The 25,580-nt window shown below is 35.9% G+C and overlaps 1 protein-coding gene across 9 annotated transcripts in view; it reads right to left on the bottom strand.

Moving 5' to 3' along the window:
• Nucleotides 1-25,580, bottom strand: part of NFAT5 (nuclear factor of activated T cells 5) — a 150,424-nt gene that overhangs the window by 28,822 nt on the left and 96,022 nt on the right. For all 9 annotated transcript variants that reach the window (XM_043982136.1, XM_043982127.1, XM_043982128.1 and 6 more), the window contains 4 exons: nt 25,184-25,374; nt 19,054-19,226; nt 8,488-8,622; nt 8,285-8,337 (listed from right to left, as the gene is read on the bottom strand). In XM_043982136.1, coding sequence (XP_043838071.1) covers nt 8,285-8,337; nt 8,488-8,622; nt 19,054-19,226; nt 25,184-25,374 — 552 coding nt within the window. The remainder of the gene's footprint in view (nt 1-8,284; nt 8,338-8,487; nt 8,623-19,053; nt 19,227-25,183; nt 25,375-25,580) is intronic.

Below are 25,580 nucleotides of genomic sequence, written 5' to 3'. Positions count from 1 at the left end.
TACAAGTTATTCCTTCTTCCAACTTCTCCCCCCCACCCCCTCTCCCCAAAAAGAAAAGAAAAGAAAAAAAGGTAGAAAAACATTTTGGGGGGAATTAAGAAACCTGGACTATAAACTCCACTCTGCCAGTCAGTATTTGTGTGGCTTTGAGCAAAATCACTCTACTTCTGTAAGCCTCTTTATCTTTTTTTCTGTAAAAAGAGAGGAATAAACTAGGTGGAAACTACGTTTCAGACCCCAAATTCTAAAACTCTATAAATTAAATTTGGAGGAAAAAAGCACTCTCAGGACAAAGCAATAAATAAAGCCCAGTCTAAGTTAGTAAATTACTACTCTATGCTCTGCAATACTACTTTGTAAATGGTCCTCCACCTCAGTTCAAATTTGCTCTACAGCTCTTTTTTTTTTAGCCACTTTAATGCTATTTGAAATAGTTAGGCTCATACATCAAAAGCAGTGTTTTTCCAAAGTGGTTATAAAAGCCTTAACCAAAGAAGAGGTCTGACCCAACACTACTTTACAACTACCACTACCACTAGGAATCCCAGCCACTACAGCATCAGGGAAGTTTAAATGACCTCTCTTTCCCCAAAGACTCAAGTAATGGGAAACAAAAACACTATTTTTTTGTCCTGAAAACATAAAGAATACCAAGTTAGCTGAATGTAGAGGGAGTCAAAGATTTTTGTTGCTTAATTGGGCTGTAGCTAGTTGGCTCTATTGTTTGGGGCACAATACTAATGAAATTGGCACCAGAGATTTAATCCCTATGCAAGTCAGGTAGTTTCTTTCTGTCTGTGTTTATGAAATTTGCCTTAAATCAAGCCTGCCACCACAAATATTCAGGCCTTTGAGCCATGTGAGAATACAGATCAGCTAGGACAAATCAATCAGTGATTGCTGGGAAAGAACTCAATGTACATAGTCTACTGATAATACCTCAGGATTATGTAAATTCATTTATTACCTTTTTTTTTTTGGTGAGGCAGTTGGGGTTAAGTGACTTGCCCAGGGTCACACAGCTAGTAAGTGTTAAGTGTCAGAGGCCGGATTTGAACTCAGGTACTCCTGAATCCAGGGCTGGTGCTTTATCCACTGCACCATCTAGCTGCCCCCATTTATTACTTTTTAAAAATAGACTCATGATTTCATTGATAGAGGAAACTCCAACTGAGGAAACAACTTCTACCAATAATAGTTCTGTACCTGCTCTGCACCTGCGAGTATCAGAGTTGTTTGGGGATACAGAGAAGTTAGGTAAATTGCCCAGGTTCACACAGCCAACATGTAATAGGAGGCCTTGAATCCAAGGGGCCCTGACTCAGAGGCAGCTATCTATCCACTCCATTGCCTCTCAGAATTTATTTATAACTTAAACAATCTATCAGTTACTACTCAGGACTGTCATCTACAAGTCATCATAAAAACTGTACAAATATCTCCCTTTTAGCAGATAATCTTTTGCGACTTTACAATGTTATAAGCTATTTTTCGCCACTTTTTGAATTAATCTCATATTGCCACATTCTTTTTTCTATAATTGTAGAAATGCAGGCTTACTCAAAGATACACCATAAAACTACTGTCAGAGGCAGAATTAAAATTTACTGCCCCTAAGCCTTTGTTTAGAATAGCGATTCCCACAAAGTCTATGAGGCATCAGCTCGATGGATTGCTCCCTTTTTATACTGAAAGGCCCCTCTTCCCTCATTTCCCCAACATCAATATGCCTCTGTATCTTTCACAGTATCTTGACTCCCAAGTCTTTTCTTCTGTTCACTTGCTCACAAATAACCGTAAGCTCTTCTTTTTCAGTGTCACAGATTTTTATATCCACTAGGGAGAATACCCAGAGGTCAAAAAAAACACCTATTTTGAGAAAATGCAAACCTGCCAAATTCCCTATTTTAACATTATATTACGGTTTATGTCATAACCTCATTCCCCCAGAAAGTATGTCCAAATCTGTTACCTGTTAAGATAAACTTCCCCAGTTATCTAATCTCTCCCCAAAAGTCACCATCCTATTCCAAGCTGCCAAACATTCTTAATTCTCCTTCCAAGCCAAACTCTAATATGGTTAAACATATTTATTTCACTATGTAATTAAATACACAAACATGTGTAAATTTGTTAAAATGGGAATATATATGTATAAAATTAACATACTCATCACATACATGAATACACATTCATGTATAACTGAATACAAAAGCATAAGGGTTTTACTTATTTTTATTAGAGAAACTAATTGTTAAATGGCAAAAATAATGTTTTCTTATTATTTTACGATAATCTAAATCACAGCACACCATACAAATATAGGGTATTATTATTCGATTATATTTTAAGGTCAAAAGTGATTGAGGCACTCTTCACACAAATCAAATCAGATCTAAATAATTGGAAAGATATCAATTGCTCATGGATAGGCAGAGCTAATATAGTAAAAATGACAATACTGCCTAAATTAATTTACTTATTCAGTGCCATACCAATCAGACTACCTAAAAATTATTTTATACAGCTAGAAAAAATAATAACAAAATTCATCTGGAAAAACAAAAAATCAAGAATATCCAGGGAAATAATGAAAAAAAATTCACAGGAAGGTGGGTTAGCGGTACCAAACCTGGAGCTTTACTATAAAGCGGCAGTCATCAAAACTATCTGGTACTGGCTAAAAAATAGAGTGGTAGATCAATGGAATAGGCTAGGCTCAGGAAATGCAGTAGTAAATGACACTAGTAATGGAGTGTTTGATAAACCCAAAGACTCCAGCTTCTGGGATAGGAACTCAGTATTTAACAAAAACTGCTGGGAAAACTGGAAGATAGTATGGCAGAAATTAGGCATAGACCAACATCTTACACCTTATACATTTTAAAATAAGGTCAAAATGGATACATGATTTAGACATAAGAGGTGATACCATAGGTAAATTAGGAGAGAAAGGAATAGTCTACCTATCAGATCTTTGGAAAGGAAAACAGTTTTTGACCAAACAAGAGATAGAGTATATTATAAAATGCAAAATGGATGATTTTGATTATATTAAATTAAAAAATTTTTGTACAAACAGAAGCAATGCATCCAAAATTAGAAGGGAGGCAGAAAGCTGGGAAACAATTTTTGAGGCCAGTACTTCTGATAAAGGCCTCATCTCTAAAATATATAGGGAATTAAATCAAATTTATAAGAATCCAAGTCATTCCCCAATTGAGAAATGGTCAAAGGATATGAACAGGCAGTTTTCTGATGAAGAAACCAAAGCTATCTATTCCCATATGAAAAAATGCTCTAAATCTCTAATGATTAGAGAGATGCAAATTAAAACAACTCCGAGGTACCACCTGACACCTATCAGATTGGCTAAAATGACAAAAAAGGAAGATAATAAATGTTGGAGAAGCTGTGGGAAAATTGGAACACTAATGTATTGTTGGTGGAGCTGTGAGCTGATCCAACCATTCTGGAGAGCAATTTGGAATTATGCCCAAAGGGTGATAAAGCTGTGCATACCCTTTGACCCAGCAATTCCACTTTTAGGTCTTTTGCCCAAAGAAATCATGGAAGGGGGAAAGGGACCCACATGTACAAAAATATTTATAGCTGCTCTTTACGTGGTAGCAAGGAATTGGAAGTTGAAGGGGTGCCCATCAATTGGGGAATGGCTGGACAAGTTGTGGTATATGAATACAATGGAATACTATTGTGCTGTAAGAAATGATGAGCAGGAAGAGTTCAGAGAAACCTGGAGGGTCTTACGTGAGCTGATGATGAGTGAGATGAGCAGAACCAGAAGAACATTGTACACAGTATCATCAACATTGAGTGTTGACCTACTGTGATGGACTATATTCTTCTCACCAATGCAATGGTACAGAAGAGTTCCAGGGAACTCATGATAGAAGAGGATCTCCAAATCCAAGAAAAAAAAAAAGAAAGAAAGAACTGTGGAGTATAGATGCTGATTGAACCATATTATTTCTTTTGTTTTGGGTGCTGTTGTTTTTTTTTTTCTATTTTGAGGTTCTGCATCACTGCTCTGATTCTTTCTCTTGTAACAGGATTAATGCAGAAATAGGATTAATGTTATTATGTGTATATATATATGTGTGTGTATATATATATCTCTATATGTATATGTATAGATATATATAGATATAACCTATATCAGATTACCTGCTGTCTAGGGGAGGGGGGAGGGAGGGAGAAAAATCTGAAATTGTAAAGCATGTATAAACAAAAGTTGAGAACTATCTTTACATGTAACGGAAAAAATAAAATATCTCAAAAAAAAAAAAAAAAAAAAGAAATGATGAGCAGGAAGAGTTCAGAGAAACCTGGAGGGTCTTACGTGAGCTGATGATGAGTGAGATGAGCAGAACCAGAAGAACATTGTACACAGTATCATCAACACTGAGTGTTGACCTACTGTGATGGACTATATTCTTCTCACCAATGCAATGGTACAGAAGAGTTCCAGGGAACTCATGATAGAAGAGGATCTCCAAATCCAAGAAAAAAAAAAAAAGAACTGTGGAGTAAAGATGCTGATTGAACCATACTATTTCTTTTGTTTTGGGTGCTGTTGTTTTTTTTTTTTTTCTATTTTGAGGTTTTGCATCACTGCTCTGATTTTTTCTCTTGTAACAGGATTAATGCAGAAATAGGATTAATGTTATTATGTGTATATCTATCTATCTATATGGATATGATATAGATATATAGATATAACCTATATCGGATTACCTGCTATCTAGGGGAGGGGGGAGGGAGGGGAGGGAGGGAGAAAAATCTGAAATTGTAAAGCATGTATAAACAAAAGTTGAGAACTATCTTTACATGTAACGGAAAAAATAAAATACCTTATATGCAAAATAAATAAAATAAATAAATAAATACATACATAAATACATAAATACATAAATAAATAAATAAAGGAAAAAAAGTGATTGAGGACACTAAGGGGCTCATTTAAAAAATTTTTAACTAAATATTTATCTAGTTGTTTATAACAAAAGCTGCAAGATTATCTTTCAAAGAACCTTTATATTACAACTTTCATGAGGAGAGAACTTAAAATATGTGGCCAAACAAGGTGGAAATTGGTAAAACATAACTACAAGAAAAATCTAGTTAAACTTGTAGAACAAGAGACAATTTGGCATATAGAGGAAGAATTCCACACAGCTTCCTAAGTTTATACTGAGGCTACAAAGCAGAAATTCTGGAATAGGTTAGTTATTTATAGAATAATGAGGGGGAGTGGTGGATTTGTTTCATTCTTAAAACTGTTCAACAAAACATTATCTACACCAGTTTAGGAGCTACTTGTTCCCATATGTTTGGAGTATAACTTGATAGCTAACTATTTTTGAAGGACTCTTTCAGATATTCTATAATTTTTTAAAGTATTCTTTTTCATTGTTAAATGTACACTTCTCTTCCCATGTCATATTGTCTACACACCCAGGGTTTCTTTTCCCTCAAAATATTTCCTGAACACTCTTTCCCAAATTTCCAACCATATCTTCTTTCACATATGAAAAGGCTGTAAACATTACACATAGCTATGATTTTGTCCAATAAATTCCCCCCAAAATCCCTCTCAAAAATCCAAATATAGTATATCTTATAAAAAGATAAAAATTTCAAAATTAACAGTACAAGCATAAGATCAAATGAAAGATTATGTTATTATTTAGTTTATTTACATACTTGCTTGTAAAAAACCCCAGGACCTCTGGACATAGCAACTAAATAAGGACATAATTCCTTTCCATTCCACCACATGTCTTATTTTTATGATTATTCTCCTTTAATATACAGTGGCTGGCATAACTATCCTGAAAAATAGTGTTTTAAAAAATTAAATTACCCCGGATTTCAAAGTTTCTATTCTAAATATACATTTACTGTTTAAGACATGTTAAAGGGCTTGGGTGACTATTTTACACTTTGTATTGGTTCTAGTTCTGTATCCTATTAGTGGAATCACAGGATAATGAAGGATATTATTATATTACTCTAGTCCAAGAAAAATTTTTTCAGTGATTACTGTGTGTAAGATATTTTGCTAAATGGTAGGAATATAGCACTTAAGGATAAAGGCAAATAAAAAATATAGTCCCTGTTTTAAGAAGCCCACATTCTACTTGGCGAAGGAGGGAGAGAAGATATAACATGTAAACAAAGGAAATAATACAAATGTATATGATAATAAATTATACATGTATGTATATATGTATGTAAAATAATCTGAGGAGGAAAGAGAGAATACTAACAACTATGGGCATCAAGAAAGGCTTTGGTTAGAAGATGGCCCACGATCTCAGTCCTGAGGGAAACTAGCGATCTTAAGTGTTGGTAAGAAGGGAGTATATTTTAGGTATGAGGAATGGCCTGTGCTGGTGGGACATGGCCTGCTAAATTTGGGGGAAAGCAAATAAACCAATTTTGGTGAAAGATATGGTATGCAAAATGGAATAATGTATAATAAGCTGCAAAGAGCTTTGAAAGAAAAGTTGAGAAATTTTCATTTTACCTGGGGCAGGTGGGTAGCATAGTGGATGGAGTGCTGGGCTTGGAGTCAGGGAGACCTGAGTTCAAATCCAGTCTCAGACATTTACTAGTTGTGTGACCCTGGCAAGTCACTTAACCCTGTTTGCCTCAGTTTCCTCATCTGTAAAATGAACTGGAGAAGAAAATGGCAAACCACTCCAGTATTTTTGTCAAGAAAACCCCAAATGGGGTCATGAAGAGTCAGACATGACTGAATAACAAAAAAATTTTACCCTAGAGGTGATAAGATGCCACTAATGTCAGCTTTGTATTTTAGGAAGCCTATTTAATTGGTTAGGAAGATTATTTTACTGTTTAGGATGCTGTAAATGAGACATTTTATTTCAGATGAACAAGCCCATCAGAAAACAAACAAGTTCATGCCACTGCCCTTCCCATGGATGAGGAAGACTAAGTTATAGACAATCTCATACTGTATTTCTTAAAAGGCCCTAGGAAGAGTTAAAGCTAGAAAAGCTCTGGAATGTTCAAGGGCTCTCAAACAACAGAAAGGGACCTCTCTTCCCAAAGGTGAATTAAATCAACTAATAAGTTATTTGTTAGTTACTTTTATAACTGCTTTTATAGTGCCCAGTGCTGTATTGGGTACCCTGAAAAACAGAGGTGTCATAAGGAATGATCCATAAGCTTACACTCTAAGTGGGAAGACAAAACACACAATTTCCAAACAATTAAGTGTTAAATAGGATGGCACTAACTAAAGTCTAGTAAGATCTGTTGTTGTGTGCCAAGGAAATACATCTGGATTGTTGAATTAGGTAGTGAGGCAGGAGGCCAAAGGAACTCTGGGAAGACACTCCACAGAGAAGTACTATCCTCACAGGTGTCTTTATTTTCATATCATATCATTGCGGTGGTAGGTATATGTGTATGTTTAAAAACACCAAGGGAGGGGTATATGCAGCTAAATTGGGAGCCTATCCTCCAGCCTCGGATCTCTTTCTCACTTGGCTCTGCTTGCTATTACTTCCTGGGTTCACTTCCTTTCTCATTTGTCTCCTAAAGTCCAATGCAATTCTGAGACTGTCCTACTGCTCATTTGCTCCTACTCATCTAGATGAGCAGCTTTCTCCTCCCTGCCTGCACTAGCTCTTGATCTGTAATTCTACACTGGCTTCTCTCTGATTCAGTAAGAACTTTAGCCTTTTTCTATCAGTTCCAACCCCTACTGTGGTTCTAATGTTTTCTTTGATTAGTTCTAACCTTTGTATATGCTAGCTAAGGGATAATTTATTAGAAAGGAGCCTAGAAGACAACTTTGTAAAACAAAATTGCAAACTGTTTTTGCATATGTAAATGTAATATTTTTTCATGTTAATTAGATTTCTTCCAACATCTCCAAAACAAAAATTAATGGTAAAGATCTTGTTGATTATTTTATTAACAATAATCACTGTACTTTGAATAAAGTAACATATGCCTGGGAAAACAGGATCAATGAAAATTTTTTTAGAGTCCAGAAGACAATACTACTCTTTGGTGTTAAGTACAGCACAAATGGAATAAGACAAATTTTAAACTATGTGCAAAAGAAAAACCGGAGAAAGAAACAATTTCAAAGACATGCAAAAGATATCTTATAATCCAGGGGAAACCAGACCAGAAATAAAACTTTTTCTTTGGGTGAATAAACAGCACAGCTAACAAATGGTTAGTTACACATAAATATTAAAATAAAATTGCTTAAGAGTAATACCTGATGAAATAATTCCATGTCTATTTCAGCTTCTGACTTCCAAGAGTTTTCATCTGATTGAAATAAAAATGAAAATGCATTATAAATATTGCATCATTCTCTAATGATTATGGAACTTATGAAAGCCAAAGTTAAATAAATGACAAAAAACCTCAGTTAAGAGTGCCTTTCTGTATGTTCAAGTTAGCATGGTTTCTACTTACCAGAAACATTCTCTTGGAAGATAACTTTAGTTCCCTTCAGAAAATTTTTGCCAATTAGAAAGACTTCTTCCTCTCCTTTTACTGAACAACTATGAAGGCTTTTCTTTAAGATCTCTGGTACTCCTGCTGGTTGAGCTGCAAATAAACAAGTACTAAATATAAAAAAACACTAACACTTTTTTTTTTTTTTTGCGGGGCAATGGGGGTTAAGTGACTTGCCCAGGGTCACACAGCTAGTAAGGGTCAAGTGTCTAAGGCCGGATTTGAACTCAGGTACTCCTGAATCCAGGGCCGGTGCTTTATCCACTGCGCCACCTAGCCGCCCCCAACACTAACACTTCTTATCCTAAAACATCCTATCCAGCAGAACTGACTCTCCATTATTCAGTCTATAGACTGTCCATTTATCCTGTTTGTCTTTCTTCCTGTTGTCTACATTTTTTTTTTGGTGAGGCAACTGGGGTTAAGTGACTTGCCCAGGGTCACACAGCTAGTAAGTTGTGAAGTGTCTGAGGCCACATTTGAACTCAGGTCCTCCTGACTCCAGGGCTGGTGCTCTAACCACTGCGTCCCCTAGCTGTCCCAAGGCACTTAGCTTCTAATAAGGGGGACAACAAGCACATCTATACGTCCGTACAAACCATTCAAAGTAAAGGCAAAGGCTGTTTTTGTTTGTCTTTTGGTGAGGTAGGGGAGGAACACTAGGACTAGGAGGATGGGGAAAGGTATCATGTAGGGGTGGTACTTGGGTTGAATTCCAAAGAACACCAGGGATTCCAGAGGCAGAGGTAAGGAGGGAGTGCACTCCAGGCCAGGTTGACAGCCAGTGCAAAGGTATGGAGGTGAGAGACAGAATGTCACCTATAAGGAACAATAATACCAGTTTAGCTGGACTATAGAGTCTGGAAAGGTGAATTGGGACCAGAATGTAAAGGGCTTTAAATGTCAAAAGAAGAGTTAATATTTTATCCTAGAGGCAATAGGGAGCCACCAGAACTCAATAATAAAACAATAGTAATAAATTATCTCATTTGATTCTCACAATAACGGTGTGACATAAGTACTTTCATCACCATTATAGATAAAGAAACTGAGACTGAGAGAAGTTAAGCAACTTGGGGCAGCTAGGTGGTACAGTGGAGAGAGCATTATATCTGGAGTCTGAGTTCAAATCCAGCTTCAGATACTAGATGTGTGATCCTGGGCAAGTCATTTAACTTCTTTGTGCCTCAGTTTCCTCATCTGCAAAATGGAGATAATAACAGCATCTGTCTCCCAGGGTTGTTGTGAGGATCAAATGAAATAATAATGGCAAAATACAGAACACAGTGCCTGGCATAGAGTAGGTGTTATAAAAATGTTAACTCTTATGATTATGATTAAGTGACTCACCCAGGATCACAAAGTTAGTAAACATCTGAAGAGGATTCGAATTCAAGTCTTCTTGATTCCAAGTCCCCTGCTTTACCCACCGTGCTACTAGTTCACTGAGTAGAGGAATAACTGTCAGATTGGAGTTTTATTAATACCAACTTGGCAATTACGTAAAAAGGACTAGAGAAGGGAGAGAAGGAAGGCGGGGATACTAGGTAGAATACTATTATGATGGTCCAGACAAGAGGTAGCAAAGGTCTGCACTGGAACAGAGAGCTGATGTTGTGGAGGTAGAATAAATGAAACTTGGCAAGTGATTAGATAAATGAAGTGAGGAGTCAGCAATGACCCCTAAGTTGCAAAACTGGGTGACTGAAAAGGTGAAAGAACTAAGGAAATTCAGATGAGTCAGTCAGTCAATAAGCATTTACTAAGCACCTGCTCTGAGCCAGGCACTGTGCTATGTGCTGAGGATTGAAAGATAAACAAAAGCCAATCCCTGCCCTCCCGTGGGCTTACAATGTAATAGGGATATATAGCTCACAAGCTATGTAAAAGAAAAATAGGAGATAATTAATGGAGGGAAGGCACTAGAATTAAAAGGCATTGGGAAAGGCTTTCTGTAGTAGGTGGGGTTTAACTGGGACTTGAAGGAAGGCAGAGATGAGGAAGGAGAGAATTCTAGGCATGTGAGAGAGTCAGGGAAAATGCCCAGAGCTTAGAGATGGATTGTCCTGTTTGTGGGCCAACCATCCAGGAGGCCAGTGTCACCAGATGGAAGAGTACCATGGCAGGGGTATAAGTACAATACTGGAAAAGCAAGAGGGGGCTATGTTAGGAAGGACTTTGAATGGCAAAACAGGGCATTTTGTATTTGATGATCCTGGAGATGACAGGGAGCCAGAGGAATTTACTGGGTAGAGGATTGATGTGGTCAGATCTGGAATGCCTGGAATTTTCTCCATCTTCCCATCTGCCTACTGACTTCCCTGGCTTCCTTAAAGTTCCAACTAAAATCCCATGTTTTACAAGAAGCCTTTCCCAATGTCTCTTAAATTCAAGTGCCTTCTCTCAATGAATTATTTCATATGCATCCTATAAATAGTTTGCTTTGCACATATATTTGTTTGCATGTTGTCTCCTCCAGTAGATTTGTATCCCCAAAGCTTAGCACAGTGCCTGGAAGAAATGCTTATTACCCGATTGAAAAGTACTAGAACTGATTTAGTGAACCCTTCAGGAAAATTCTATTTGGTCCTTACCTATGACTTTTTTGGTATTGAGAACTCCATATGAGACAACTTTCTCTCTGCAGATACAGATTAACAATACAACTAATAACTTACAGCCTTAGAGAAGTGGGGGGCTGGGGAGAGTTGGAAGGTACTTCTGAAAGGTTAATCAACAGAGGCCTTGAAATTGAGATCTTCCTCACCCAGAGGCAGACCTGAAATGCACAACGCTACGAGGACTCTCACAAAGAAAAGGCAGAGGATATAAAAGTTTATTATTTTCAGGAATAAAGGTGATCTCTAATAAAGTTAGTCAAGTGTTGGAAACAGAAACACTTAAGTATCTATAGTTAATGAACTGATAATTTTGCAGAAAGCATAATAATTCCTTTACAAGTGAATACTTCTAAACTTCTTTAAAATACTCAGTAAGTTAAAAGGGCTCTTCTTACAATATTAATGTGTTTAGCAAATCTTTCTATTACAGAGAAAGGGTAAATTAGCGTATATTTCATCTAATATCACAAATTCTCATTACATTTTTACTACGCTTTTAATACAAAGCAAATTATTTTCTATATTTTCTTGTTATTTATTGATGGTACTTAATTTTCCTTCATTTGTGTAATGCTCCCTGGGTGATCTTGGGTTCAGCTATACCTGTGAAGCACAAGCTCTGGCAGTTCTTACCAGTCAGGGAAGGCTTTTCTTACAAGCCCAGGAAGAGATGGTCTAACTGAGACCCTTATCACCTCTCAGGTAATCACTGGGTGGTGAATTTATTGGCCACAGTAACTCAGTAAATTGTGTACTAATGAAAGGCCATGATCTATATTTGTAGAGGGAGTACTCACATTGGTGAAAATGGCTCAGTGTACTTTAATTTTATCTTTGCTACAATTCATTGACTACACAAGCCAATAGTTATCCTAACTATTTTTTTTTTGGTGAGGCAATTGGGGTTAAGTGACTTGCCCAAGGTCACACAGCTAGTAAGTGTTAAGTGTCTGAGGCTGGCTTTGAAGTCAGGTCCTCCTGACTCCAGGGCCAGTTCTCTATCCACTGTGCCACCTAGCTGCGCCCCACCCCCCCGGCCAACTAAATATTAAAGTCATGATTGAGACACTTTCAATGATTTCTGTGTCAAGTAAGAAGTTGTGCACAAATACATTTATGTAGACTGTTCACAGTGAAATGAATGTTGGTCAAAATATGCTCAAGACAGTAATGACCAGAGGACTGTGTGAAGTCCCAAGTCCATTTATACAGGAGGTACTTTTGGCATTCTAGACTTGTTTTGGAAAGGGATGTATGTTCAAGAAACTAAGGGCAAACATTTTGAGAGGAAAACCAAAAGGAGAGATAGAAACCTATATGAATATGTTCAGTTAACAATGAAGTAAATGAACTCTTCCCTTCCCCCGCTTTCAAATATAATGTAAAATTCCACTTCACTAATGACACAAACTTCCCCCATTATCTTTTCTTTTCTATCTCATTATCTTTTCCTCTAACGCTCTGAAAGTAAAAGGCTGCCAAATGAGGCCCGTTAGAGGGTACAGTGTATGTCTTCATATTTACATTTACCATACACAAAGAACTAGGTTGTGACTATTCAAAAATAATACAACTTATGAGCTATAAAAGGTCTTTTCAACTTAAGTTTAATGGCTATCTGAAAGGACGAACTCTGTACAAACAGATCTAAAAGTATTATATGGTTATCAATGAGATAGATTTCAATTTATAAACTGATAGAGAGGGAAAAGTGACTACACTACTAAGAAAAGTAAAATAAAATTTAAAAATACTATCACTTTGTTGTTATATAAACAACCTTCAAATATCTGTTTTCTTTGGTTGATTCCAAATAGTATTCTATACTATTTTCTCACCTTTCCAACAAAAAATATTAAAAACTTCTGGCCATTGAAAAATGAATTGTTGGATCTTTCTGCTTGAGGTACAAGTATATAAGATTGTACAAATACAGTGGAATAAATACAAATAAAAAATTAAACACTTTTACTTGGTTTACTAATTCACCATTTTCAATGTGATCATGTCAATAGTGTTATAATAACTACCCTACAAAATAATATTTGGAAAAAAACTTTAGTGGAAAAATACTAATACATGTGAAACCAAATCTTTTAAAATTTGTCTTTGCTGAATGGGGAAAAATTCATCATGACTCTCTTAGGTTATGTTACATTTTTTTGGTATTTTTTTTTCATAAAAGTGTTTTATTATTTTCCAGTTACATGTAGAGGTAGTTTTCAACATTTGTTTTTATAAGCTTTCTAGTTTCAAATTTTTCTTCCTCCTTCCTCCCCAGGACAGCAAGCAATCTGATATAGGTTATATATGTACAATCACATTAAACATATTTATGTATTAGTCATACAATGAAAAAAGAATCAGACCAAAAAGGAAAAACCTCAAAAAAGAACAACAACAACAAAAATAGAAATAGTATGGTTCAATCTACATCTAGATTCCACAGTTCTTTTTTTTTTTTTCTGGATTTGGAGAGCATTTTCCCATCATGAGTCCTTTGGAACTATCTTGGACCACTATATTGTTGAGAAGAGTCAAGTCTATCACAGTTAATCAATACACAATTTTGTTGATACTGTATACAATGTTCTCCTGGCTCTGTTCATCTCACTTAGCATCAGGTTATGTTACTTCATTCTGGGAGAAAATCCCATTTCTAGACATTTCTAGCCAACAGTACAATAACAACAAAAAAGATACTAATAAGACACAAATCTAAGGAAAAAAATCATAGGAAGAGTAGGTTGGTTTTTGCTTTGGTTTGGTTTTGTGGGGCAATGAGGGTTAAGTGACTTGCCCAGGGTCACACAGTCAGTAAGTGTCTGAGGCTGGATCTGAACTCAGGTCCTTCTGAATCCAGGGCCAGTGCTTTATCCACTGCACCACCTAGCTGCCCCAGGAAGAGTAGTTATAGAAGGGTAAAGTCATTTTTGGACAAGATATGTGATTTCATTGACTTATGTAACTTCCTGTAAGAATACTTCATCTACCAACACAAATCAGTGCTACCTCTTCCTGTTACAGTCTTAAAGTGTTGCTCAGAAGATTGAGAGGTCAAGTGACTTGTCCTGGGTCACACAGTGTTGAAGGCAATACTTGAAAATCAAGTTTTCTTGGTGTTAAGGTCAACTCTCTATCCACTACAGCAGTGGAGTCAAAATAGAAATAGGAGCCACTAACCTATACATAAGGATTCCTATAAACTGCATACTGACTCAGAAAACTACATATTAATATTTATTACATTTTACTGTATTTTTATTTCTTTTGTGAAATATTTCTCGATGACATTTTGTTTGTTTTGTTGTCTGTTTGTTTGTTTGGGATTTTTTGCTGGGCAACTGGGGTTAAGTGACTTGCCCAGGGTCACACAGCTTGTAAGTGTCAAGTGTCTGAGGCTGGATTTGAACTCAGGTCCTCCTGAATCCAGGGCCAGTGCTTTATCCACTACGCCACCTAGCTGCCCCTGTCCCAATGACATTTTAATCTGGTTTGGGCCGCATATAAGATAAATCAATCAACAAACATTTATTAAGCACCTACTATATGCCAGATACTATACTAAGTAATGAGGATACAAATATAATGTATCCATCAACAAGTGTTTATTAAATACCTGTGATATGCTTAACAAATCATTTTGCAATTTACTAATAACAAGATAATCAGAAGTGATATATAAACATATATTCCAAGCATGAGAAATGAAAAGGAAAGGTCCTATTAATTTCCTTGAAATGATCAGTCACTTTCAACTTAAAAGATCAGGGAGTCTCTGAGTCATCACCAAAGGGAAGGAATTTTTATTTATTTATTTATTTAAAAAAAAAATATTTTTTTAAACAGGGCAATGAGGGTTAAGTGACTTGCCCAAGGTCACACAGCTATTAAGTGTCAAGTGTCTGAGGCCAGATTTGAACTCAGGTCCTCTTGAATCCAGGGCCAGTGCTTTATCCACTGAGCCACCTAGCTGCCCCGGGAAGGAATTTTTAAAACAGCCATAAGTAGCAGCAAAAATGCTGGCAACTTGCCTTATTTCCAATGGACAAATGGTTTTAGATGGAACATCAAACGCCTGTTTCCTCCCCTCCCTTCTGCTTTCCGCACCTTCTGGCCTCATTTCCTCTCTGCCTCCCTCCCATCTTCCTGTTTCCCTCCATCTCCCCGTCCACTTCTAACCCAAACCCTACCTACTTCCTCTTTACTCTCATTGTATTTTATCACCCTTTTCAAAAATGCTATGTTAATATAAAACATATTCCATAAAACACATATTAAGACAAACATTTTTAGTCATTAAAATGTCACCTGTGCTTTTGTTTAATGTTTCATTTAAGTGCATCTACATAAACAATATTTTTCTCTAAGCTTAAATTCCTCATTGTAAATATTACACTTTTCTGATTGACTTAATACAGTCATACCCACTAAAAAACAACTGCATTAGGACAATAAAGCTAACAGTTCTGTGAATCATGTATTTCTTTCAGGTAAGTGAGAAGTTTTTTGAAAACTATTACTGAATATCACTAAGTTCTCAAAGGCCTGACTGATGGACAAACTGAACTTGAAAGTGTTTCTTGAAACCCTTTAGAAGTATAACTAATTAAAAATAAACCAATTATTTCTAAACAGGTATGGAACAGGTAAAATGTTGAGCAATAAACCTCTGAAGTACCCTCATTTCTATTCAATCATTCAGAAGAAAAAAATCTCTAATTAAGACAAAATAAAACTGTAAGTATTTAATATGCCTTAAAAAAAATCCTAATCATCAGACAATTCATAGCCTTTTATGTGTCAAGTCCTGTGCCAAGTGCCTTACCAGTATTATTTCACTTGATTCTATCAACAGCTCTAGAAAGTGGGTGCTCTTGTTGTTCCCATTTTATGCTGAGGAAGCTGAGAAAGATAAATTGTAAAGTGACTTTCCTGGACTAGCATAGCTAGTAAGTGTCTGAAGTTGGATTTGAACTCAGGTCTTCCTGACTCCAGGAACAATCAATCCTCTATCCACTGCACTCATTAGAATGTAGGCTCTTTGGGGGCAAAAGCTGTTTTTGTCTTTCTTTGTATCTCTAGTGCTTAGCACAGTGCCTAGCACATATTAAAGGCTTGATAAGTGCATGGTGTTTGATTCACATCCCATCCTCCCTATCCATCTTTTTGCTATCTGCCCTAACATGCAGCCTTACCTTTCTGTCCCCCAATATTGGAAAGGTAAATAAATCGATAAGCCATTGTATCTGAAAAGAACATACCATTTATCTGTACTATAATTCCATTTACCATTCTGCCTACTTCCCAGACGAAAATGACTACTAGTGGCTCCTCCTCCTCCTCCTCCTCCTCTTGCATGTGTTATCTCTTCTATTAGAATGTAATGCAGGCACTCTCATGTCTGTTGCTTAGCTCAGTGCCTGACACATAGCGGGTACTTGAAAAATTCTTTTATATCTCCATTCATAATCTAAATTTAAAATAAGCACCAAAATACCAATATTATTCTAAAATGTTCAGGAATTAGGTATTTCTTTTATGGTTTTCATTTAGTCTCCCTTATCCAATTTTATCCACACAAAATCTTGCCATTATATTCCATCTAAATCCAAGAGAAAACTTATTAATAAAACTAGATGTCATACCTACTGTTTTATATTCTAGTTTAGATGAACAACAACTAATTCCTCAGCCTATTCATACATATTAACATCATAGGCAAAAAGAATCAGAAGACTAAAAGATTGCATGGAGTAGTGGAAAAAGTAAGAGTGACCAAGCAGTTGGAAGATCTAGGTTTGGCTCTTGGCTCTTCTACTTATTCTGTGACCTTGGACAAGACATAATCATGTCTGAACCTCACTCTCTAAGAATGTTTACATTTCTACAATTCTGTGAAATTAAAACAAAATTCTTTTACTCACAAGAATAACACAAAATAATTATCTAAATATTTACAAATTTCTAAGCAACATTTATTTTAAAAATCTATGTAGTTATAAAGGTACAATTAGGTAAAAATTGAGTAAAATGACAATATGAACCACACCTTCTACAAAGAAATGTCAGTAAGCTTTTATTATTTATTTTCAATATTACTATTACTTTTTTTCTATTAGCATTTTTCTGTTACTATTCAAACGAGAAACTTCTATAGACATGAACACTGTGTTTTAAAATTTAATTATTGTTCTGGCAGTTTTTTCCAGAAATATGAAATATATATGTACACCTGTATACACAAACATATATGCAAAGGACAGAGATAACTTTATTGGAATAAAGTTTACTCCCAATTGTAATTTTATTGATAACCTCTTTTTTTGTCTAAAAAGATAAGCCCTGGGGCAGCTAGGTGACACAGTAGATAGAGCACTGGCCCTGGATTCAGGAGGACATGAGTTCAAATCCAGCCTCAAACACTTAACACTTACTAGCTGTGTGACCCTGGGCAAGTCACTTAACCCCAATTGCACCGCAAAAAAAAAAAGAAAAAAAAGATAAGCCCTGATTTTTTAAAGATAATCAGAAAAAATTCTATATGTTATACCTAGATTTTACAAATATAAAATGGAAAATTTGGTATGAGATATGCCTGAAGAAATAGCCTCATTAATCTGAACCCTTAAATTCATGAAGGTTACGGTGACAAGCAAATTATTTGGTATAAGGAATAATTTTGATATGCCATTTTGTGACAACAATGGTTATGGTCATGCTGTATTTTTCAAATGATGCTAGGCTGACATTGAATGTCTGACCTTGACCAGATGAAAGCAGTTTGAGCTGGATGCCACAGTTTTAATTAACTGTCTGTCACAAGTGTTGGAATTTGTATCATACATATATGTTTCATTGTTTTTATTTGTTGTGGGGTTTTTTTGTTGTTTTGTTTTTGTTTTTGGTGAGGCAATTGGGGTTAAGTGACTTGATCAGGGTCACACAGCTGGTAAGTGTCAAGGGCCTGAGGCAGATTTGAACTCAGGTCCTCCTGAATCCAGGGCCAGTGCTTTCTCCACTGCGCCACCTAGCGGCATGCCCCATTTGTTGTGTTTTTAATTCTGTGATTTGGAAGAATGGAGGATACTACTCTTCGGAAATGTGGAAAAACTTTTAACTTTTAATGAGCACACTTCACTGACAAACGTTGCAGGAGCTGTTGGTTTGAGAAAGTTAAATGGCTTAAGGATCACTACATGAAACAGGGGCAATTTCAAGAAAGTACAAAAAACAGTATGGTCAAAAAGGGAAAAAACTCCAAGAGCTGACAAATTACCTCATTAATCTCTCAAAAACAAAGACAGAGGGAATGTTACTGACTCCTCTATAGTGTAGTACTGACTTCTTTAAGTGGGAAGAACAGTGAAAAGACCAGTAAGTATAGCTACTGCAATTTACAATAAAATGAAAAGCCTAAAAAAATTTAGTTTTATAGCTTTTAACCTAATAAAATTAACTAATGATCCAGCATATGGTAGTGATAAGCAGTAAGTAAAAATGGGTATTTCCTTATTTTATCCAGAGTATTTACTTTTATTTTATTCTAAGAAAGTTTAGCTATAGTTTTTGGAAGTCTTCTGTATAATTTTAAAGCTAGAACTGAGTCATTTCCAACTCAGTTATGTGACTCTGATTCAGTTAGAATGTAAGAAGCGGGGGCAGCTAGGTGGCGCAGTGGATAGAGCACTGGCCCTGGAGTCAGGAGTACCTGAGTTCAAATCCAGCCTCAGACACATAACACTTACTAGCTGTGTGACCCTGGGCAAGTCACTTAATCCTAATTGCCTCACTTAAAAAAAAAAAAAAGAATGTAAGAAGCATAAAAATCAGTGTTCTCAGGGATATAATGTCCTTATATTTACTTGCAATAGAGACAGCTATATATACTATAGCTACTTACTACATAGAATTGGAGAGGAGGGTGTTTGTAGTGTTAAAGTTGAGCCATCTTTCCGTGTGATGTTAACTCGAAAAACCAATCTGGCCCGAGTACTTTTTTTCTTGGAACCAGCGATTCCTATTCTAGCTTCAACATCAGCATTTCTGAGTTTCAAGATCCCTACACAGTCCACCCTAAGGAAGAAAAAAAGATGTCATCATTAATATTTACCGGTATGTGGTACCCAATGAAGATACTTTCCACAAATTCACACTTACAAATTTCCATATTAAAATCAAACCTGAGTATAGAGTAGCAGTCTTGTTTGAGACAATTGACTTCCAGCAGGAAGAGAATGAATAGAATTATATATATATATAAAAGGATTTCTTTTTATATTAAAAAAATCATTAAATACAGAGCCAAAATTCATGCCTACAAATTAACCAAACATCTCCTAGTTTTTTAAGGTTTGTTTATAAAGAAAAGGAATTATAATCATTACATAAACATGAGTTATCTCAAACAATGATTTTGGATTATGTTTTACTCCAATATACTTGCTTCTGCATGCCACTAAACTTAATTTTTCCATTATTGAAACAATAAATGGAAAGCATATAAAATACAAAACACCATTTTAAAGCCTGTATATCAGTATTGGTTTAGGAAATAGACTTCTCCTTTAATACTTTTTCACAATACAACTTGTTCTCTCTTTTTACAGTTAATTCTTATAAGCTGAACTAGTGAGTCTGTTACATTTTTTATTATTAAAAAAGTCACGGGGGCAGCTAGATGGAGCAGTGGATAGAGCACTGGCCCTGGAGTCAGGAGGACCTGAGTTCAAATCTGGCCTCATACACTTAACACTTACCAGCTGTGTGACCCTGGGCAAGTCACTTAACCCCAATTGCCTCGCCAAAAAAAAAAAAAAAAAAAAGTCACAAGGGAAAATGACCTGAATGTTTTATCAGAACTTCTCTGCATCCTCACTGAACTTTTTGCTCATTTAGCACAGACTTGAATCCTAATGAATCCTAAAACCAAGTAGGGTTCTAGCAAATATTCTTTGTTTGTTTGTTTTTTGCGGGGCAATGGAGGTTAAGTGACTTGCTGAGGGTCACACAGCTAGTAAGTGTCAAGTGTCTGAGGCCGGATTTGAACTCAGGTACTCCTAAATCAAGGGCCGGTGCTTTATCCACTGCGCCACCTAGCCGCCCCCTCTAGCAAATATTCTTTCTACCCTCGATGATTTTTATGGCTAAGCACAAATAGTCAGAGCATGTGAATACTCCTGCTACCAGGCATAGTGTCCCAATCATTTGCTGCTTCCACAATTCAGTTATTTGGCAAAGGAAACCATATGTCAAATACCAGCCATGATAGATGACTAAATAATTTAAAATTATCTCCACAACAGGAAATAACTACTGCCTTATAATTTATTTAGGGGGAAAAAGAGGACCTTGGAAATCAGACCTATATGATTACTATCTATTGAAAGAAAAATCTCACAAGTCATCAAAAAGATGACTTCCTAGGGACTAGAAAATTGCAGTGTTCAGGGAGGAAATGACAACAAATACTGGTTCAGTGGCCACTTACAATCTACAAATAAATTTATCAGTAGGCTCACATGAGCCCTCTCATTTCTTTTAGAGAAAGAAATTGGGCTGCTGTATAGGTACATATTAAACAGGCCTAAAGGGGTTAGTATCATATGTGTGTATCAACCCTAGGGTTAAAACTAAGCAACTGAAGGGGGCAGCTAGGTGGCGCAGTGGATAAAGTGCCGGCCCTGGATTCAGGAGTACCTGAGTTCAAATCCAGCCTCAGACACTTGACAGTTACTAGCTGTGTGACCCTGGGCAAGTCACTTAACCCCCATTGCCCCGCAAAAAAAAACAAACAACAACAACAAAAAACAACAACAACAACAAAACTAAGCAACTGAAAAGACCTCAACAAAATATAAAAATTAAACAAACAAGTTAGCAAAACCAAAACAGCATTCACAAAATCAGTTTTACATATGAGAAGTAGAAAAATAAATGCAATAGGTAGTAAATATACAATTAGCAAGCTTCTGATTTCTACAACAGGTTATGAAAATCTATTAAGTATCCTTAACTTCCAACAGCTCAGAAAAAACAGAGTTTTTCTGAAGATGCCTCAGAGGCCACTCAATCCCCATTTTACATTTGAGGAGACTGAGATCTAGGGAAACTAAATGACTTGACAAGGACAAATGTAAGCATCAAGGGTATGATATTAACCTACACCCTCTGAGTCCACAGGCAGCGCTTCCTTCATTGTACCACACTAAGCAAAGGGAATTGGTAAAAATCAGTCAGTTTAAAGGGAGATATGAAAATGAAAAGGTAGTCAATATCACTAAAGGCCTGACTAATGCAGTTTAGTAGTACTAAAATCAAATGAGATCCTACTAGATCATTTGGCTGTTTTCTATTAATAATATTTTATCTGTCATTTTTTTTCAGAACACATTAATGACATTGGAGGTGGTATACCAATATTAAGACCAATAATAGAGATAAAAACCAGAGCATACACGAGAAGGGCAGTGATCATACCTTTATACAGATCACACCCACCTTGGAAGCACCAAAACCTTTCAGATTCCTAGAACTAGCTCTGAAAAGGGCAGCATGAAAAAGCCTGAAGCTTGGGACAGTGTCTCCTTGCCGCCCCGTCACCCCCAGGTCAACAGAGCACTACTTAATATAAAGTTTAAAGGCAAAAAGAAGGCTGGAATGATGAGCAAACAAAAAAAATTAATTTGACAGAGACAAGGACAACAAAGACAAACTCAGAAGAAAACAATGTGAAAACAGCTACACACAAAACCTCAAAACAACAACAACAACAACAAACAACTAACTGGACAGAAGCCCATCAAGAATTCCTGGAAGAGGGCAGCTAGGTGGCACAGTGGATAGAGCACCGGCCCTGGAGTCAGGAGGACCTGAGTTCAAATCCAGCCTCAGCCACTTAACACTTACCAGCTGTGTGACCCTGGGCAAGTCACTTAACCCTCATTGCCCCTCCCCCCCCAAAATCCTTGAAGAGTTAAGAAAGAGATGAGTGGTAGAGGAAAAATTGGGAAAAGAAATAGAGTGATGCATGAAAATTATGAAAAGAGAATTAACAGCTTGGTAAAGGGCACAAAAAATACTGAAGAACTCCTTTAAAAATGGAATAGGCCAAATGGTAAAAGAGGTAAAAAAGTTCACTGAAGAAAATAATTCCTTAGAATTGGGCAAATGGAAATCAATGACTTCATGAGACATAAAGCAACAACAAAACAAAGTCAAAGGGATAAAACAAAAAAAGAAAATTTGAAATATCTCATCAGAAAAAACAACTGAGCTGGAAAATAGATAGAAAAGAGATATTTTAAGAATTGGACTATCTGAAAGCCATCATCAAAGAATAAGTCTAGACATCATATTTCAAGAAATTAATTATCAAGGAAAACTGCCCTAATATCTTAGATCCAGAGGGTAAAATAGAAATTGAAAAAATCCATTGATCACTTCCTTACAGAGATCACAATATTATACCCAAATTCCAGAGTTTCCAGATCAAAGAGAAAATACTTCAAACAGCCAGAAAGAAACAATTCAAATATTGTGGAGTCACAGTCAGGATCACACAAAATTTAGCAACTCAATGTAAAAGGGGTGTAGGGCTTGGAATGTGATATTCTGGAAGGCAAAGGAGATCAGAACCAAGAATAACCTACCAAGCAAAATTGAGTATAGTCCTTCAGTGGGAAAAATGAGTATTTAATGAAATGGAGGATTTTCAAGCATTCCTGAGGAAAAGACCAGAGCTTAATAGAAAACATGAAATTCAAACATGAGACTCAAGAGAAAGGTAAACATGAAAGAGTTTAAGGCTCTCAATAAAGTTAAAATGCTTACATTCCTATATGGGAAGATGATACATGAAATTCCTAAGAACTTTATCAGTATTAGAGCAGTTAAAAGGAGTTTACATCGACAGAGGGCATGGAAGCGTGCTGATTAAGGCAGAATGATCTCCAAAAAACTGAAGGGGTGAGAAAAAGATGCACTGGAAGAAGAGGGGAGAGATAGAATGGGAAAATTTTTCTCACATAAAAGAGGTACACAAAGAACTTTTACAGTGGAGAGGAAAATGGTGGGGAGAGGGGTGGGCAATGCCTGAAGTTCACTCTCATTGGAATTCATTCAAAGAGAGACGTATATATAAATATATATGTGTGTATGTGTACACACACACCCAGCATCTGTCGCCGTGTCTCTCAGTTGTGTGTAGAAATGTAATTTACCTAATAGGGAAATAAGAGGGGAAGGAAGTAAGAGAAAGGGGATGGGGTAATAAAATGGACAGTTTAAGGGAGGCAGTGGTTAGAAGCAAAATAAACCTTTGAGGAATGACAGTGTGAGGGCCAAAATTTGATATACGAAACGTGATAAAAAGAGAGAGAAGAAAAATGAAAATGGGATGAAATAATCATAACTGTGAATGTGAATGGGATGAACTCATTCACAAAATGGAAGAGAATAGCAGAATGGATTAGAAAACAGAATCCAATAATATGTTGTTTACAAGAGACACACTTGAAACAGAAAAACACACACAGAATTAAAATAAAGAGCAGGAACAGAATCTAAAATGTTCCAGATAAACTAAAAAAAAGGCAAGGGTGGCAACCATGATCTCAGGCAAAGCAAAAGCAAAAATAGACCTAATTAAAAGGGATAATCAGGGAAATTATATTTGCTAAAAGGTACTATAGTTATAGTTTAAAATTTTATAGCAACTTTCTCTGACAAAGGCCTTATTTCTCAAATATATACTGAGTATAGAACTGAGTCAAATTTATACAACCAAGAGCAATTGATAAATGGTCAAAGGATACAAAAGGATAGTTTTCAGAAGAAGTAATCAAAATTATAGATAGTCATATGGAAAATGTATTATTTCACAATTAGAGAAAGGCAAATCAAAACAATTCAGAGGTACCACTTCACACCTATCAAAAATGACAAATGCTGGAGGAGATGAGGGAAAATAGGTACATTAATAAATTGTTGGTGGAGTTGTAAACTGATCCAGTCATTTTGGAGAACAATTTGGAACTATGCCCAAAAGGCTATAAATCTGCACATATCCTTTGACCCAGAAATACCACTACTAGGTCTGTAACCCAGAGGTAAGAGAAAAAGGGAAATGACTTATATATACAAAAATATTTATAGCAGTTCTTTTTGTGGTGACAAAGAATTATAAATCTAGAGGACATTCATCAGTTGGGCAATGGCTGAAGAGGTTGTGACATATGATTGTGATAGAGTACTATTTATGCTGTGGGAAATGACAAAGGGGGTAGTTTCAGAAAAACATGGCAAAACCTATATGAACAGATGCAAAATGAAGTGAGAAGAACTAGGAGATCATTATGTATAGTAACAGCAATGCTATAATGATGATCAACTGTGAAAGACTTGGCTACTCTAATCCAAGACAATTCCAAAGGGTACATGATGAAAAAATGTCGTGTACTTCCAGAGAGAGAACTGATGAACCCTGGATGTAAATTGAAATATAATTTGTTCATTTTATTTTTCTTAGGGTTTTTTTGAAATATGGATACTACAGAAATATGTTTTGCATGATTTCACATGTATAATTATTATAATATTGCTTGCCTTCTCAGTGGGTAGAAATGGGGTGAAAGGAAGAGAATTTGGAATTCTCAACTTAAAAAGAAAAGAATGCTACAAACAAATAATATATTTTAAGAATATTTTTCTAAAAGACTAATAATGGTTGAACTTTGTACTTTTATAGCAATTCACTATGTTTCAAAGAATACCAAAATACAGAAGTTAGGCATAAAACCTAGCAAGCAAGCATTAAGTACAAGTTTTTAAAATCCAATAGAAAGCTATATAAGGAAAGGATCATGTTAATCTATTACATTCTCTATTACTTTTACTACTTCACATTTGTTGAAGTAAATAAAGCAATACAAAATCACATTTCAAAAATTCCAAAAGGCCCCAAGTTAATATTTTTCCTCTGCAACTACCCAAGTTATATAATAAAAGAAGGAAAAAGAATTCTTATTACTTACGCCAGTGTCATGTTGTTGCTAGGGTCAAGGCCAACTTCTATGACTGTAGTGCCTTCAATATCAACTTCTTTGCAAGGAGTTGTATTTCTACCAGTTACTCTACAGGCCTGATAAAACCCATGTGGTTTCACTCGACCAGAGTCATTGCCCACAAATACTTGTAACACTACAGGTTCATTGTGTCCTTCCAGCTAGAATCAAATAACAGAAAACAGAAAGTTAATTAACTTTGAATAGTCAAATTATAAAATGAAATATTTATGAAAAAAATTAAGTGTGTAACTAAGATACAAAGTAAAAATGAAAGCACCAAATTTTTAAAAAACAAAAATTAAGAAATTAAGAAAAAATGATCCTACTCAAAAACAAGGTCCTGTTTAAACCATATGATATTAAT

The sequence above is a fragment of the Dromiciops gliroides genome, chromosome 2 (genome assembly GCF_019393635.1).
Source record: "Dromiciops gliroides isolate mDroGli1 chromosome 2, mDroGli1.pri, whole genome shotgun sequence".
Classification (NCBI taxonomy): domain Eukaryota; kingdom Metazoa; phylum Chordata; class Mammalia; order Microbiotheria; family Microbiotheriidae; genus Dromiciops; species Dromiciops gliroides.
Note: the sequence above shows the minus strand (reverse complement) of the source record. Positions and strands in the feature narration are given on the sequence as shown.